At 35.7% G+C, this 16,843-nt stretch overlaps 1 protein-coding gene across 1 annotated transcript in view; it reads right to left on the reverse strand.

Annotated features, from left to right (window-relative positions):
• Positions 1-16,843, reverse strand: part of VWA8 (von Willebrand factor A domain containing 8) — a 168,820-nt gene that overhangs the window by 114,159 nt on the left and 37,818 nt on the right. Inside the window, exons 10-15 of the mRNA XM_031056817.1 lie at positions 15,447-15,581; positions 15,288-15,365; positions 10,470-10,630; positions 9,180-9,293; positions 1,970-2,138; positions 1,604-1,681 (exon numbers count right to left, since the gene is read on the reverse strand). Coding sequence (XP_030912677.1) covers positions 1,604-1,681; positions 1,970-2,138; positions 9,180-9,293; positions 10,470-10,630; positions 15,288-15,365; positions 15,447-15,581 — 735 coding nt within the window. The remainder of the gene's footprint in view (positions 1-1,603; positions 1,682-1,969; positions 2,139-9,179; positions 9,294-10,469; positions 10,631-15,287; positions 15,366-15,446; positions 15,582-16,843) is intronic.

The following is a 16,843-nucleotide window of genomic DNA, read 5'->3' on the forward strand; positions in this document are numbered from 1 at the left end:
TTACACAAGTTTATACAAAATTTCTAACTGCATTTCTAACTGCAAAAAAAAAAGTCAGTTCTATGAAATCACACAAAACTTCTCTCAAATTATGAGAAAGGAAAGAATAATACTTTTTAGCATACCTCTGAGGAATGAGTAAGAATTATTTAGATTGGGCTAACTGCAAAGATTACTACTCCTGTTCCTCCTGCTTTCACTGACAGAAGATTGTGAAACATCTTCCGAACAACCATAGTTTACAAGCAAGCACTGTGTACACTGTGATGTAAATGATGGCATTTCATGAGTTACTTCAAGACCTACTCAGCTATGCCTGAAGCAAGGGCAAGGGTAAATGTTCTATCCTTACTATCCATAGAGGATAGTACAATTGAGGAAAAGTTGTATTGTATCTTCTGAGTATTTCCAACTGGTAGTTGAAAGTATTGTCAACTAAATTTCCTCCTCTATTACCTGATTTGTTTGGGATTTTTTATACTGAACAACTGCAAACGTAAACTTGTGTTAGTGACAATTTTTTAATATGTATCTATGAGGCATCTAATTCAACAGGATCTTGATTGTGGCCTCCAGATTCTATTGTAAATCAAGCAAACAATTACAATGACGTGGACAATGCCCACAGAGTGAACAGTTTACAGGTATTCTATTGCTAACAAAACAACTTTAAACAATGGTTAATATTTCAGTATAATCTCTGGCAGACACTTATTTACTTAGACAACTCTATAAATAGCCTAATGTACATTAGGCACACATTTCAAGTCACTGCACAGGTGTGCTGTTCCCACCATGCCTCATGCCACTGCTGATCTACAAGAATCCTCTCTTGAATCATACTGCGACTTACTTCTCATTAAGCATCACATAATTCATTTAGGTATTTCAAAATTCTACAGATATCCACATACTTGGAAAATATTTTTGTGATGCTCTATTCAGGCATGGTATGTCTCCAAGTATGTAAAAACTGATACATTTATACATTAGATGTAGGAAGCTCAACTGATGATTATAACAACTGCCCCAACAGTGTACCTAAAAGTCAATTTTTCTTACTGTTTTAAGCTCAAAAGAACATAACAGCGTCTCTCAGCTTCTTAAATAGAAAAACTATAAAAACTATTATCAATGTTAAAATAGTGAAAACTAAGGACAACAAATTAAATTTCTTAAGTACCAGTTAAGCTGGTACTGCCGGATTCCACCAAAAATGTTATACATTTTACTTACATCAAAGGCATGCTGTGTTTTAGCTGCCGTAGCAATAATTTCTTTTTCTTTTCACCATGATTTAAGTATATTTTTAAAGAATTCTGTGGTCACTTTGTCAGGAGAACTTATTTTTCCTGACATTACTTCTTTAATAGAATAGCCTATATAGCAGCAATGCAGCCAGGAGTATACCTACACCATAAATCAAAGAAGTTTATAGTATGCAGCACAGTAATTGCCAGCAATAGCTTTCTGGGGCTGGTTTTCCAATCAAGCAGCCTTTGAAATAACACTACAGCTTAGCACATTTCACCTAGCCTTTGCAAAGGCAGTCACAGCAAGAGATAGTAAATGCAAAGAGAAAAGAAGAAGAAAAAGGGCTCACGGTGGCATCATTTGTCTCCCGAAGCTTGTGTGTTACTGACAACAATTTTTCCACAGCAGCACTGGGTACATTTGGAATCTGGTTGAAAGAAAAAACAGTATTAATCTTATTGCAAGATATCCAAGTTCCACGTATGCAATAACCATAGAGTTGCCACAGTTGCTTTATGATGAAGAGTATTTTTTATTACAGCAGCATTTGATATTAAAATAAGAATTATGCATTAAAAGATAAGCAGGTATGTTGCTTTGATAAACTACAAAAATCAGCTCCTTTATGCTACATTGAAATAGCAATATATTTTATATGTAGCAAATAATCCTGTTCAGTAAGCCAGTAAGTGCCTGAAGAACTGAATGTACTTACCATTTGTTTAATAACTTCAATTTCTTCACTCTTGCTTAAAGATCGAACATTATGAAACAGAAACAGTGTCAAAAACTCTGGACCCAGCCATTGTTGGGTAGTACTTCCAATGACAGGAGGTTCTGCTAAGACCACTATTCTGAAAGAAGGATGGATAGGAAAGATAGACCTGCAAAAAAAGAGTTTAAAAATGCATTACCTGGCTTAAGGAATGAATATCAGATTTAATTTTTACAATAAATGATAAGAAGATAAATTATTGTACTGAAATATATCATAGCATATCCAGATCATTTGCAATGCAACTTCATTTTTTAAGAAAAGACAAAGGCTGCATAAGTGAAACTTTTAAAATTTACACACTTTTTTATGCTCATAAGTGTACCCAAGTCTCTTCATTTGCAAGAGGACCTGCATGCCTCAAGATGGACAATTACCACAAACTAAGCTACAGTCTACTGTGCTGTATGCCTGAAATGAGCACATCTCACTCATTTCATGGACTCTTACAAGTGCTTTACCTAGAACAGGGTCTCTCACAGTCAACTCAGGGACAAAAGAAGACCTACCAGAGCTGCAGTAATGAGTAACCTCTTTTACTGGACTAGACTGACAGAAAGGATGATACTGTCGAGATTTGCCTAGATACTGTGATGAGCTGAATTTAGTAACAGTTTAGGAACATTCCCTTACAGATGCTCTTTGTGGTCCTTGGATTAATATGTCTAACTTCATAACACTCCTGAAAGATATGATTCAAAGACCAAACCAGTCACTTCACCCCTGGCTCATTTTAGAGTCAGCATGAGGAGACAGGTCTTTCCAGTGGAAGATTAAGATTCACAAGAACTTCAGAATTGTTGTCCTGGCTCCTTAAATCAACCAAGCACAAAAGTCTAGCCACAACCAGTACTCTGCCCCTCTCATATTTTTTCAGCACCCCCCAACCATATCTTCAAAGGCATCATATAGGATAGAACTTTACTTGCTTTAATTTCTCTTTGCCCAAAATTTTTTTCTAATACTGCTCTGAATTTCCTTTCTTCATCCTATCTGCTTCCACAGCTTCCTGTGAAAAAACACACACTGTTCCTGGCTGTAAAAGGTACTTTTATTATTATTGTTTTTTAATTCTTTATCGGACTGGTCTCCTAGCCTAAATCAGTGTTTCCCAGTTCTCACTTGAGGATTTGGTAACTAACAGTCTTGACTCTACTGAAGATAATAGGAACTTGCAACACAAACTTAAATATACAACTTTTAGATGCGTATATTAGGGCACCAAAAGACTGCTGCCTTGGATTTTGATATCTTTGCCACCTTCACATCTTTTGTATCCCTTGGACTGGGCACTCATTGGTACTCATTAATCAGCACACCTGCAAGATCACAGCATCACACAGAATCAGTGAATAGTCTGAGCTGAAAGCAACCCAGAAGGATCATCAAGTCCAGCTCTTGAGTGAATGACCCATAGAGAGATCAGACCTGTGACTTTGGTGTTATTACACCATGCTTTGACCAACGGAGATGATCTCCAGAAGCAGCAGAAACAATGGAGTAACACATCAGATACAAAAGCCAGTCAAATTTTGTCCAAGATGGGCTTGCTTTCATTAACTAATTTCACAGTACTCTTATTAAAATAGAGGATGTTCATTTGGAAAAAGCAAGTGAAATTTGATAAGTAGTTTATATTGCTGTTATCATGTCATTTTCCATACAAATTACTGAAGACATAAATTGATAAACCTACTACATAGTTGGCTCATCTGTACATCACAACAAGAAACCTGTGATACAGCGGGGCAATTACAGCAGTGTCCTGTATCAAAGCAAAGGTGGTGGTATGAGTTTTTCTCAGCTGAAAGTCACAAGCCTAGAAGCTACTCCCTGACTGATAAAAACAGAATTAGATGTCCAAAAACATCACATGAAAGAGGAACCAATGGGAATGTCACTGTCACTAAGCATAAAAGAAGGTCAGGGAACATTAGCCAACTTTATTATAGAAGAAAACATTTCCTAGATAGGATAAATACATATACTTTCAGACTTACCTTCCCTAACATTACTAAGGAAAAAAGCAACCCTCCTCCAGACATCCATCAAATTCTGGCCCTTCTACAACATCATAAGAGAACACAAGGAGTCAACTTCTAAGGTGAAGGAATTGTATTTCTTTTGTATCACCTCCTAGTCACTGCCCCCAAAGGGCTTGGTGGGGACAGCCAGGGAGGGCACAGAAAGAAGTGGGAGGAGAAGAGATGCAAAGTCAGGGCAAGCTAATGATATCAATTTGATGATATCAGTTCAATTCACTGACGTACTTGGACAACATCACTGCTGTAGGTTTCCAGGTTGTAAACGAAAAAAAAAAAAGGCTATTTCAAAAGCCTATTGTTTGGAGTGATGTTTGCAACGCTGAAAATATCAGGCTAAGTGTATTATTAAACAAACACCATTAGTGGCTCAGTTCTGCAGTGCTCTCTAAGTTCCCATCTTCCATCAGAACAACTGAAGAGCTTCAAAGTTGTTCCACGACATTACAGATCAAGTCTCAAAAAGAGCACAATATGGAGAGCTCCTACATGGAGCAGTAGTTCATAGAAAAGAAATCTTTGACATGACAAGAAATCTTGTGGGTTTTACAGATGAAGACAAAGTAAGTTTAACTTGTTAAAAACTTGGCATCTTTTAAATTAATGAGCCTCAAACATCGTGGGAAGATTTGATGTTACCTGATTCATGCAAAGAGTCTATCCTTCTCTCTATTAAATATTTACTGACAAAACAAGCAGAAAGGCGCTCTCCTAATAAAATGAGTGTCCTTTTGACATCACTGTTTAATTTTTCAGCCAAGGATTACCACCATTGCTCTTATAAAGAAAATCATACACATAGATCAGGGTGATTTTAGGGAAATATTTTCTTGTTATTGACCATGGTTCTGAGCAATTGAAGCTTCTCATAAAAAACAGAATAAAATAAAATGCAGAACGGCATTTTTAATGCCCCTTTTTTGTAAGACTAAACTAATTTTTATTATCTCTTCCTGTAACATGATTTAATAAATCTCATTTTCTATCAAATTTTGTAAGTTGGGAATTATTCCAACCCTAGAACCAAAATGACCTATTGTTATTTTCTTGCTGTTTCTTTTAAATTTCACCAGTCTAACATTAACAGATGCCTTTATCTCAAAATTCACTTAACTGGGAAAAAACCAAACCCCTAAACAACAAATGAAGTCAAAGCTAAAAAATGTAAGCAATTAAAAATTCTATTACTTACTAAATTTACTCCTTGCCAAAATTACACACATCTGTCTCATCTACTGTGCATTCCCTTTTAACCTAACCACATAGAAAAGAATCCACTGTCTGCAAGGCATTAAAACCACCTATGCATCATGACAGACTTCTTTTTGTTTTTCAACTATCCTGGTATGTATCTGCTCCTAGATTTTCCTATAATAGCTGCCTTTCTGCTCACCACACCAAGAACTTAGCATCTGTGTGTGCTGAGGGGGTATACCCACACAAACAGGTTATATACTGCATCCTCAGACAAATAAACTTCACTGATGGATTTGTAAAGGCTGTCTGCTACCTTTACAGTGTCTGTCTGGGTGAAGTAATGGATGATTACAGAAGAAATTCTATGCAGAAATCTTGGATATGCACACTCCTTGGACACTTTCTTCTACTTTCTGAACTTGTTCAGGGAAATGAATCATGCAATCATTAAATGAATAAGTTATCAGCAACTATAATTTCCTTCTATGTAAAATATCTTTAATGACCATCTGTCACTTTCTCAAGGGCAGCTTTTTTTCTTCTCCTTAAACTCATGAACATGAATTCTTCCTCAGAGAAGCAAATGAGTTCTGCAACCATTTGCTAACTTAACTTCACAGCCAAACTGGCATAATAAAGAATATAGGAAAAAGGACTCTGTGGCCACCACTAGTTACTTTGTGGCTTAGAGGCTTTCAGCAGGGCAAGGAGTATCCCAGAATGTTCCAAAGGCAATGCACTGCTTGCACTTATCACTCCTGAAAGAGCTATTGTACCCACCAGCCTGAAGCCCTTCTTAGAAAAATGGAAATTTTCTACAGATGTAGAAATGTAATGAAATAATACTGAACATATTACTCAATGACACTAATGAAACTAATTTAAAATCAAAATATACTTTATTAGCTGATGTTGAAATGTTGAAATGTTGTCAAATACATGACATATGAATAATACTGCTCTAATCTGCAAAAACTGAAAACAATCTGAAAACCAAACCATACTTTCCTCTTTGTCCAGCACCTCTAATAAGATCATCATTTAAGCACATTCACGTTCTCTTTTGTAATACTGTTTGCATTTGTACACAAAGGCATGTGATTTCTCAAGATCACAGCATGATCTGAAACACCATCCCTTTAGTAAAAAAACACAAGCAAACATCTTGATCCTCTTCTTCTTTCTCTTCTACTACACATAAGAGTATTTTGACTATTGAAGCACTAAAGAGTAAAGGCACTAAAACTGCAGGAACACACTAATATTTCCTTATTGGAAAATTAGGTAGACAATGTGTCACTCAAACATTACAGATTCAGTCCCAACAAAACTGAGAATGGCATCATGTATTCCACAGGCCTGGCAAAAAGCAGTCACACTGAAATTACTTTAGTCAAATCCAGCAAATCAGGGTAAGTAAAGCTCAGAAATCCAGCTAAGGCCACTAGTCACAGTCATTGGCATGCAGCAAGAGAGATGTCTCTCATCAATATGGAAAGCATTTCCCAGTTGTGATTGGGAAAAAGAATTGGGTTGGGCAAAAAGAATTTGCCCAACCAGTCTGCTAATAAATTCATATTACAACATACTCTATGTAGCTTCTCCAAAGACCATGTGTTACACGCAAAGGAGGGATGGTGAGCACTGTTGGGATTAAAATCTGCGACTAAATCAGCTGTCAGTACCTCAGATATTATTTGATGGATTAATTCTGCTGGATTCTGCAACACTGGAAGGTACTGAAGTTTGCAGTAACTGACAACTACTGCTGAAAAGGATGAGTAGCAAGGACAAATACAGTCCTGGAATCAAACAGCAATTATTGACATTGCATCCTGGAGTCAGTTAAAAGGAAGTGATGTTTTCAGAATATGGAAGTCACCAAAACCAGGATAAGGTCCTGGAACACCTTCATTTCCTCAAGGGCTGATGAGAACAGTACCCTCTCTATATAGAGGAGTCGTCCAGTGATGCCAAAGAAGCCCAAAGCCAAAACTAAAGAAGCAGATACATGTTTTCATTATTTTAACTTAGCTTTTTAAAATAAGTCATTAAAGAAAGCAAAGGCAGAATGAAAACTTCACCTAGGAGGATGCTCAGCAAAATGGACTTCAGATAATTCAGGAGCAAGAATTTTCATCTGCATCCAGGATGGTGCTACATAGTCCCACTGAGCTTCCAGACATAAGAATGACTACACAATGGGGTATCTGTTTCTAAGACCCCATTTCTGACTAATCAGAAATGCATTATTGTCTAGTACAACAGACACACTTTGCTTATGCATTAGAGATCACTGTCAGTCAAATAGATGATTAAGAGCTTAGCAACTCAGAAACATTATATTACAAAATATTGAGGTGGTTAGATAAAAGCAGTACAATGAGATGTGAAGGAAAGAGAGACAGCCTTTCAGGGACAGCAAAAAAACCCCCAACTTTTGGAGCCTTCAGAGTAGCCAAAACAATGCACAATTGTCACTGAACCAAAAGATTACTCAATGAGGCTGAAAAGAAGGAAAGTAGATACACAGGTGACACAAAGGAGAAGGGTCTGCAGAGCAATCATTAAAGAAGACAGCTTGGACAGTGATCATGGTCTAACAGATAGTGAAGATTAAAGGGAGCCCATTGCCAAAACACCCATTGTTAGGACAAAAAAGGATGTGCAGGATCCAGATGTACATCTCTATTCTTGTGAGAGAGATGTAATCCATTAGGAGTGGCAGCTCTGAAGATGAATGTGTGATGAACCATCCAGGTTTTTGGACTATACTGGCAATGAACTAAAGGGTACTAGGCAAAACAGCACAGCCACTGCCGTTCAGCCTGAAAGCATGTTGGACAAGACTATGAACACAGAGCAGGGAGGAGACTGGCACAACAGATATATTTTGTAGTAAAAAGTGTGATGCACAGTAGGGATACCATCCCAGATGGGCCCTTGGAGCTTTTTTGCCTCTCTTTTCAAAGTCTGTGCCTAAAATCCTAATAAACAGAACACTTCCCTGATATACAGTTCTTCACACAAATAAAATGCAGGAAATGACCACCTAGCTAGGTGTATGGTCTCTGCAGACTGGACAGAGTTTGCAACAAGTAGGCTTAGAATGAAGTTTGAGTTTTTGTTGGTTTTGCTGGAGCAGTTCTTGCCTTATTTTTTTTAAATCCACCGTATTTTGATCAAAAAGGGGACCAGAAATATGGAAACAACTAGGAAGTAAAATAATAGCAGTTTTTCTAAAGGATTGACTATGAAGGCCAAAGAAAAAGATCAGATTCAGCAAGGCAATTGAGAGAAAATGTGTGGCATATCATGAACACACCCCTGCTACAAACCCATCAGGCCTCTTCAAAGTTTGGACACATGCACACCCTGCAGCATAACACTTCTATCTGTGGAATGTTTCTAGCAGACAAGTGGAAGTAAAGGAACAAAAAGAATAAGCATTATGGGTCCCAACCCATCCTTAGGATTTCCTGCCCCATATTAAGTGTAAATTAAATACCAGCTTTCTAGCTCATGAGGCAAAAGAAAGTAACAAGTAGTATTTAACTTCAATTTAGCTTTTTTTCAATTTTCCAAGACTTTTAATAAAATGTTCCAAAATTAACTACTATGTAGCTTTATATCTATTTTTGTACCTACTTAAAATTTCTTTTCAATTTTAACTCCTTCTCTTTAAGGTTATTGAATGTTTTCCTTTTAGTTCAAGCACTCTAAACAGGATATAATTTTGCCATACCACAAAAAGAAATAGAGCTAAGGAGAAACCTTGTGTTTAAAAGATGCTTCTCTTAGCAGTTAGAAGGAATCAGTTTAACAGAAAAGCATTTGCATTTTTTTTATTAGACAAAACATTATAAAATTGAAAAGTTGTTTGCATTCTATAGTCGTAGCTGATACTTTACCTCTCCTGTAGTTTCTCATCAGAGAGCTGTAATTCTTCTTTTAAGTTTTTGTATCTATCTTCCCTTAACAATCTGGTGCCATCATAGAGAGTCAGTTCTCTGTCATGTATTAGTCTGAAAATAAAGAATAAGCTCTATCTTGACTTTGATTAATTTTTATGATACATGTAACAGCTAAAAGTGTTTTTAAAAGCTATCTCAGTTGAAATACACCTCACTAAACAGAAAAAATATTACTAACTCAAGATGCATCCAGGCATGGAGGTAAAATAACAAAAGTTTTAGTGCATAGTCAATCAACTTAGTTTACATCGATATGGTAAGAACATGAAAAATAAAATAATGTCTTACCAGTGGAGTGTGCATAAATGGCATGAAACTGTTTTTTTTGTTATGCTTGTAACAAATAATATAATTTTATTTCTTGAAATGCTATCTTTCAGCTGGCTTTAATGATTAATATACATACAGGCCCAGGTTTTATTTTGTGGTATGCAGGAGTTGATTAGCTATAATGCATGCACATGTCAAAACTAAAAACCAGAAAGGAACACTAAACAGACAGAAAGCCAAAACCACAGGCAAGTATAAATCTCTGTTCTGTCCTTCTACACATATATATAATAATAGAAAGAAGAAAATGTTTTTGCTATAACTTGCTTTTAAAGCTCACTATGTCCTCTGATTTGCAAAAGGCAGTATATGATGGATGCATATGAAATGGCATAAAAGTTTGACTAGACAGCATAAATAATTATTAACATAGTATTTGCTATTACTGTGTTCTGCAAAGTTGAATTTATTTTTTATTGAATTGTGAAATAATGTTTAGAAAGAGATCTTTGCAATCAATATAAAGTATGCTGCATAACATATTATAACCTACTTGTTTAGAAGCAGAAAGCACTCTGCGTTTCAACACAAAGCGTTTCAAATGTTTTCTGACATTTTGCATCTTAAAATTGTTAAGCAAATATTACTAATTTTTAGATTTCATAATTCTAGAATAAAATCTAACTCATTCCAAAATTTAGACTTACACTCTATATTTCCAACGGGCTGAAATTTCCCATATTATTTTAGGTTTGCAAAAAATTAAAGAATTGCTTCTGCTCTTAAATAAAAAAAATGAGCACTACATATTCTATGAAACTGCAATGCTCAGCTTGATCTTTACAGTATTCCTGAAGTTCCAAAACCATATTCACCAGCAGCAGCTTAAGGTCTCAGCATGCATGCACTCAGTACACACAACACATGCACCCAAGTAATCCAAGCTCCCATGCTGACCTTTGGAGCACAGCTAGAGTGCCAGGGTTAATTCGATGAATGCCGTCAAGAAGAACAAGCTTTCCTTCCAGAGCTGCAGTGACAAGTGGTGATGGTCTCCAAGCAGTGTCTCCATTTGGAAGAGTGTACCTTTGCTGTAGCAGATCTCTAGCGGTCATATCCTGGAAGTATCAGTCCATCAGAAGAATATAATTATGATCTAGTCTCTTAATTTACAAGTACATGCTTTCTTCTTAAAAAATTGCATTCTGTTCTTCCCAAAAATAAAGGAAGATTAGCAGGAAATCTTCAACGACTTTTCCAAAGAGTATTAGCGATAGACATACAAAGCTACTCACAAAATCTAAATAGTCTTTGGAATTTCTAGACTTGCCAATATCACCCCTTTGAAACAAGAACAAAAGCTTTTCTCCCCCCTGCCTCTGTAACAAAACACAAGCCTATGACAACATGTACACAGCCCTGTGCACAGAAGGGGGCAGCAATTTACACCTGGAGCAAACAAGAATAATTTCTTTCATATGGAAGCCACCTGAAGGAGCAAAGATTTTATCATTAATCTTGAACACAAACCAGCACGGCATTCCACCTCTCAGGAGGAAAATACTGCTGGAAGAATCAGAGAATAATGAAAGGGGTAAGAAAGAAGCCTCGTAACATAGAATTTATCAAAAGTACATAGCCTAGCACAAAGTAATACTCAAGGAATAAAAACAAAGACAAAATCTAGCATATCCTCCAGCACACATATTTTAGATGTTCCACTACAACAGGTAAGCACAAGAGAAACAAAGACATAATAGTAATTTTGTGATTTGGAAGACATTGCTCAGGCTGAGCTGTGAACATAACCCAGAATGAGATAAAAACATATTTTCTATTGTAACTGTAGCTTTTGCATATATCTTTTTCACAACCCTAAACCCTTTGAACTTTAAAGAATAAAAATAGAATACATTACATCATATAGTCTGAATAATTTCCTTTTTCTACATTTCCTTAAAAGCCCTAAAATAACAGTTCAAAGTCTGGTTCCTTCAGTGCTTCCACATTTATCTAATTTAAAGTCTCACATTCAAATCCACAAAACCATACCGTATTTTGGTTGTTGGATTTCCTTGTTTTACTGCTGTGTTCACTCTTTTCTATATTATTAATGAATTAGACATGAAACATTTTCATAAAAGAGAGAAAAATGTGGGCTTAGGACTTGCTTAAGAACTCTGCATTCAGCAGCTAGTAAATGCTATAATGATTATTTAACTAACACACCTTTGGATAATTCACCTCTAGAGAAATGAGACAACATACAGTATGAATCGACTGGGAGCCTGGTATGCTGTACATCTCTGTAGACGTACATGTCCATCTCTAATTCCAACCATGAGAACCATGCATTAATCTTCTGCAGATAAACTCAGAAGAGTATTTTGTGCAAAATATTTCCTGAAATATAACATGAATATAACATTGTGATTTAAATGGTTGAATGAGATTCAATTAAGGGATGATTAAAAAGGAATACCATTGCTAACAACTGCACAGTTTTTGTAAGGAGCTTATTTCATGGCCAAGTACCTGCTCAGTGATTTATTGTTTTTATTTATTTACTCTAACTCAATTTTTATTAAGTTTTATTCAAATCCCTAAATATATGATATTAAAACTAATCTTATAATACTCTAATGCTAAAAAGGCCTCCCATTGGAGGGGAGGTAACTGAAGTGTAAGAATTAATTATTCCTCTTATTTTGGACAAAGCAATTGCAACAATATATTGCCTTGTGAAACAAAAAGCTCATTTTAATTTGTAGCAGTCATAATATGTTATGTGTTTTACATTTCATTATTTATTTTCTAGAACAGTTTGTACACAGGAAAAAATATGTTTAGGAGAAAAACTAAGTAGGGTAACTTCTTTTGCACTCCCTCTAGCAGCTAATACCAACACACAAGCCTCCAACCTAGCCATTTTTCATGGCTTGTAGTACTAATCATGTTCTTGGCAATCATGAGGTGAGGAATCTATGTTTCCTGCTTTTTATGCATATTTGGACTCATCATTTGTTAGTATTTCTCAAATAAAAACTGGAAGGATTTGGTAAAGAAAAATTATGAGGTCAGGCAAAAAAAAAAAAGAAAAGTCCTAGAAACAAAAACACCACAGTACACAAACACTAGTGATGTGCTTACAAAACTGTTTTTGCTAAGGAAGAAAAGGAGCAAGTTGCTGGCAAACTGTTATAACATGACTTCGATTGCTACTTTTTTCCCCCTCTGAAATTCTGGGGGGAGAAAATATTTTATTTTAAGCATTTGGACTAAAAGTTCCCTAGTTACAGTTCACAAAGCACTAGCTGGCTACTGCTTCTCATTTGCTGTTGCTTAACTGCATTAAGAGACAACTTAAAAACAAACCTTTCCTAATCAGGATGAGTTTCCTTTCTCAACAAACTACCTACATGAAACTACATATAATGAGAAATCCATATAATGATGTCAGATATCACAAATGAGACAAGAACTGCTCTCTCAGCCAACTGCTAGTATAAGAGATGATCTATGTTCCAAAAGGTTTGCTTTAGGTAAATTTGATCCTCACCTCACAACACAAAAACTTTTAGAGTTGTTTTTTCTGCAAAATCAATATAGAGAAAGACACCTTTTCACACCATTCAGGTCCTTCAATCAACTTCAGTTGCAAAGAACAATGAAGCAAATACTAAAAATAAATACTATATATTTTTATATATATATATATATATATTTTTATATATATATATATACACATATATTAAAAAAAATTCCAAGAATTAATTTCTTCAGTCAGCCTGAGTAGAAACAGTTCTATTGCTTCGGACAAAAGATAAATGTCTCTCTACTCATCTTTGTGCCTGCAAAAATTATCAGAAGGTAAACAACAACTATAGAACAAAGAAAAGCCTCCTTAATTTTAGAAATGGATTTAGGACTGTATGATGTCTCTCTGAAAAAAAACTCCAGAAGACATTTTTTTTAATGAAAGTAGACAAATATGCTAAATTTACAGCATTATAAACTTTCATAGTCTTCACTGCTAAATTAGTGTATAAATTTAACATTTGTTCCACCATTAAATTATTCTATTACTTTGCTAAGCAAAGCCCCTGATAGGTTATATATTTTTAGAAAAACAAATGCACTCTGAAATTCTATTTACAGCTCAGCTACATTCATGTATTTTTATACACTGCTTTTTGTAAAAACTTTTGAGTTTATGTAACACATGTACATTAGGAAACATTTATATGTATAGATACATATGTGGATCTCACCTAGTCTTGGCTACACAGGAATTTACAATGAACAAGCAGCCTTCAGTCATTTATTTGCTTTATTGATACCATTTTGATATCACCAAAAGCCTTTCTATAAAACCCCTTGGCCCTCTGAGCTTGATTAAACCCTGGTGAAACCAAAGGAAATATTCCCTTCAGTGAGACCTCAAATCTTTTCCTAGATATTATTTTTATAGGAATTACAGATCCCTTTCAAAGAAAGATGTTTACTAAATAGTTCCACTGTCAGCTGTGCTCATGTGACTCCAAAAATGAAGCCGTCTGCTCATATTCATAGAAGCCATACTAAATAAAGGTAGGAAGTTGAGAAACAGTGGCCATGTTTTTAAGCAAATAATTATCTAATTTTGCTGGTGAATAGCAAATATTGTATCGTGTGCAACAATACAAGGGTTAGGGTGTGCTCACCCTTAAGCAGGTTTGTCAAGTTGCAGAAGTTATTTTTCTGGGATGATTTAAAATTGTGTTTAAAGTGACAAGTACAGAGAGAAGTAAGCAGAGCAGCTGGACACAGAGTTCTAGCTCAGAAGCTATACACCTATTTCAAAAGGCTACTAGACAAAAGATAGTAGACACTGCTGGGAATCCAGGTACATTATTATGAACATGGCATAACACTGATGAGGATATGTAGACCTGCAACCCAAATCTGCTCGCACTTGGCCACATTAAAGCATAAGAAAAGGGCAGAAGTCATTCATCTGACTCCAGTTATGCAGACAGAGCTTCAAAGTCTTCACCCTTATCAGCTGAAGCCACACAGTGGGGGAAGGAAAAGCAGTGGGACCCTGTCTGGGGAGGTTCTCAGCAGTGCAGGAGAACATAAAACAGACTGTCTTTTTTATCATCATCATCAGTATTTCTCTGTTCTATTTCACTCTCACTTTTCCAAGCCTTCAACCTCACCACCCATCTCTGTCAGTGCTTCTCCCCACATGCCAGTACACTTTTAAATCAGATGCCAATGCTATTTCTTCCTTTGGAGGTCTCCATGCTGTCTGGGAAAAAACTAAAGCAGAAAAGGGATCGAAGAAAGAGACCAGTGTATTGCATTAAACCTGATGCTAATGTTTTTCTGCAGCACTACCAGTTATTACTTAGAACTGTATATCCTGTTCTATTTGGTGTATTTTGACTCATAAGGTCATAGGAGACCCTTGACTTCATATTTTATTTAAGCACTTTCATTCCTGAGGGTTATGGAGACAACCTTACACATGTGATCTCTGTGTGAAAAGCAAGCAAATTAATTAATTCTACTTTTAAATCTTGTAGTTTTTCAGTTTATGCCATGACGTTAAGACAACCTAAGACACACAATTCTTTCTAAACAAGTACCAAATGACCACCAGCTATGACATTGCTCTTAAGGTTGACAGGGCTTGGGGCTTGCAAAAACACCCAACATCTTTAGTGCTGTGAAGAAGTCTCTATTTAAGACCATATTTAAAGCATAATCATCAGTAGATAGTTTCCTTACTTGGTATAGCATGATAGGTTCTATACTGTATCCCAGTATATCAGCAAACTCCTTGGCAATAACTGTTTTGCCACAGCCCTAAAAAGTTAAAAAAATATTAATTAGATTACATTCTAAAGATCATGGGGGAGAAGGGAGAATAGAAATTTAAATTCTTACTTTTCCTCCAATTAAACACATATCTTTAACCATATGGGATTGCATCATTTCTGCCAACAGTTGATTATGGCTGGAAGTCCTTATGAAAGTATCTGATCGAGAATGATTTTTTAACATTGCAGTTCCAGCTGGAACCTATAAGAAAAAAAAAGTAAATCAAAATGCTAAATAAGCTATACTGTGATAACTCTAAGCTTTGTGTGAACTAGGTTATGCTTGTCCAAAACTACTGTAATATTTCACTGATAATGGTCATCCATCAAACTTGAAACTGCCACTGTCACAAAACTAAACCCCGTAATTTCTGATAGACAAACTCCTTCACCCACTCTTCATGAAAAAAACTAACAAAATGTGAATCAATACAATTACAGCATTGGGGCATGCAAAGAACTTCAGGCTGTTTATAAAAGAGACCTATAATAAAAAGTCACCAATATCCACTGCTCATCAGAGAAACATGGAAGAGATAGAGCAATTAGTATTGTGAAAGTCTGGAGGAACTACTCTGACCCAAACTTTGGAGAGATTAAATTGTTCACCACATTAAGGCTCTTGCTCTACATTTCCACTTCCTGCTCGAGTCTGGAAACTGTTTCATCTACAAACTTCTTATGCCTTCCTGTTCAGAGAGTATAAGAGAGGCACTCTGCGGAAGTACTTTCAGAATGTATCGCCTATATGTAAAATGAAAACAAAAATCTTTACTTCAGAAAATAATTGAACCAAGTTCTTACAGACTCAACTCTTCCTGAAAAAATCCCATTTGCTGTTATTCTCCTCTTCATTTTGTCATGGTACAAACTGTCTTGTGGTATTCCACACCAATGTTGTTACAATCTCTCTGACTCCCACTAATTCACCTTCTTTACAGACTCTCTAGACTCTCCAAATTCAACATTAACTTCAATTTCTCAGATCAGCATCTGTTTCCTGAGTAAGAACTTATTTCACCACCTAGCAGGTCATAAACTTCATTGGAAGAAACTCAAACTAATCATATTTGATGTGATTTCTTTGTTCCATTTTCTCAACATCCTGTGTCGGAACATTACCAAGCACTCATTAGATTTTATTTGAAGTGTAAACAAAGACAGACTATTGTTTTTACAAAAAGAAAAAGGGAAAGCAGCATTAAGAACATCATAAGTACTCTCTGCTATTCTAATCCAATAAAACAAACAAAAAAAGAAATTGAATGGCTTTTTCTTTCATCCAAAATGTAATGATTCACATGGAAGAAACTATGACTTTATCTAGAAATAAAATCATGGGCATCCATAAACTAATATTCCAGTATCTAAAGCCATCTCCAATAAATACCATGTGTTATCCTACCAAAAAAAAAAAGTTCAGTGCAAATGACTTTTACTACCAAGCGTGTCAAATTCTTGAAG

The sequence above is a fragment of the Geospiza fortis genome, unplaced genomic scaffold (genome assembly GCF_000277835.1).
Source record: "Geospiza fortis unplaced genomic scaffold, GeoFor_1.0 scaffold194, whole genome shotgun sequence".
Taxonomy (NCBI): domain Eukaryota; kingdom Metazoa; phylum Chordata; class Aves; order Passeriformes; family Thraupidae; genus Geospiza; species Geospiza fortis.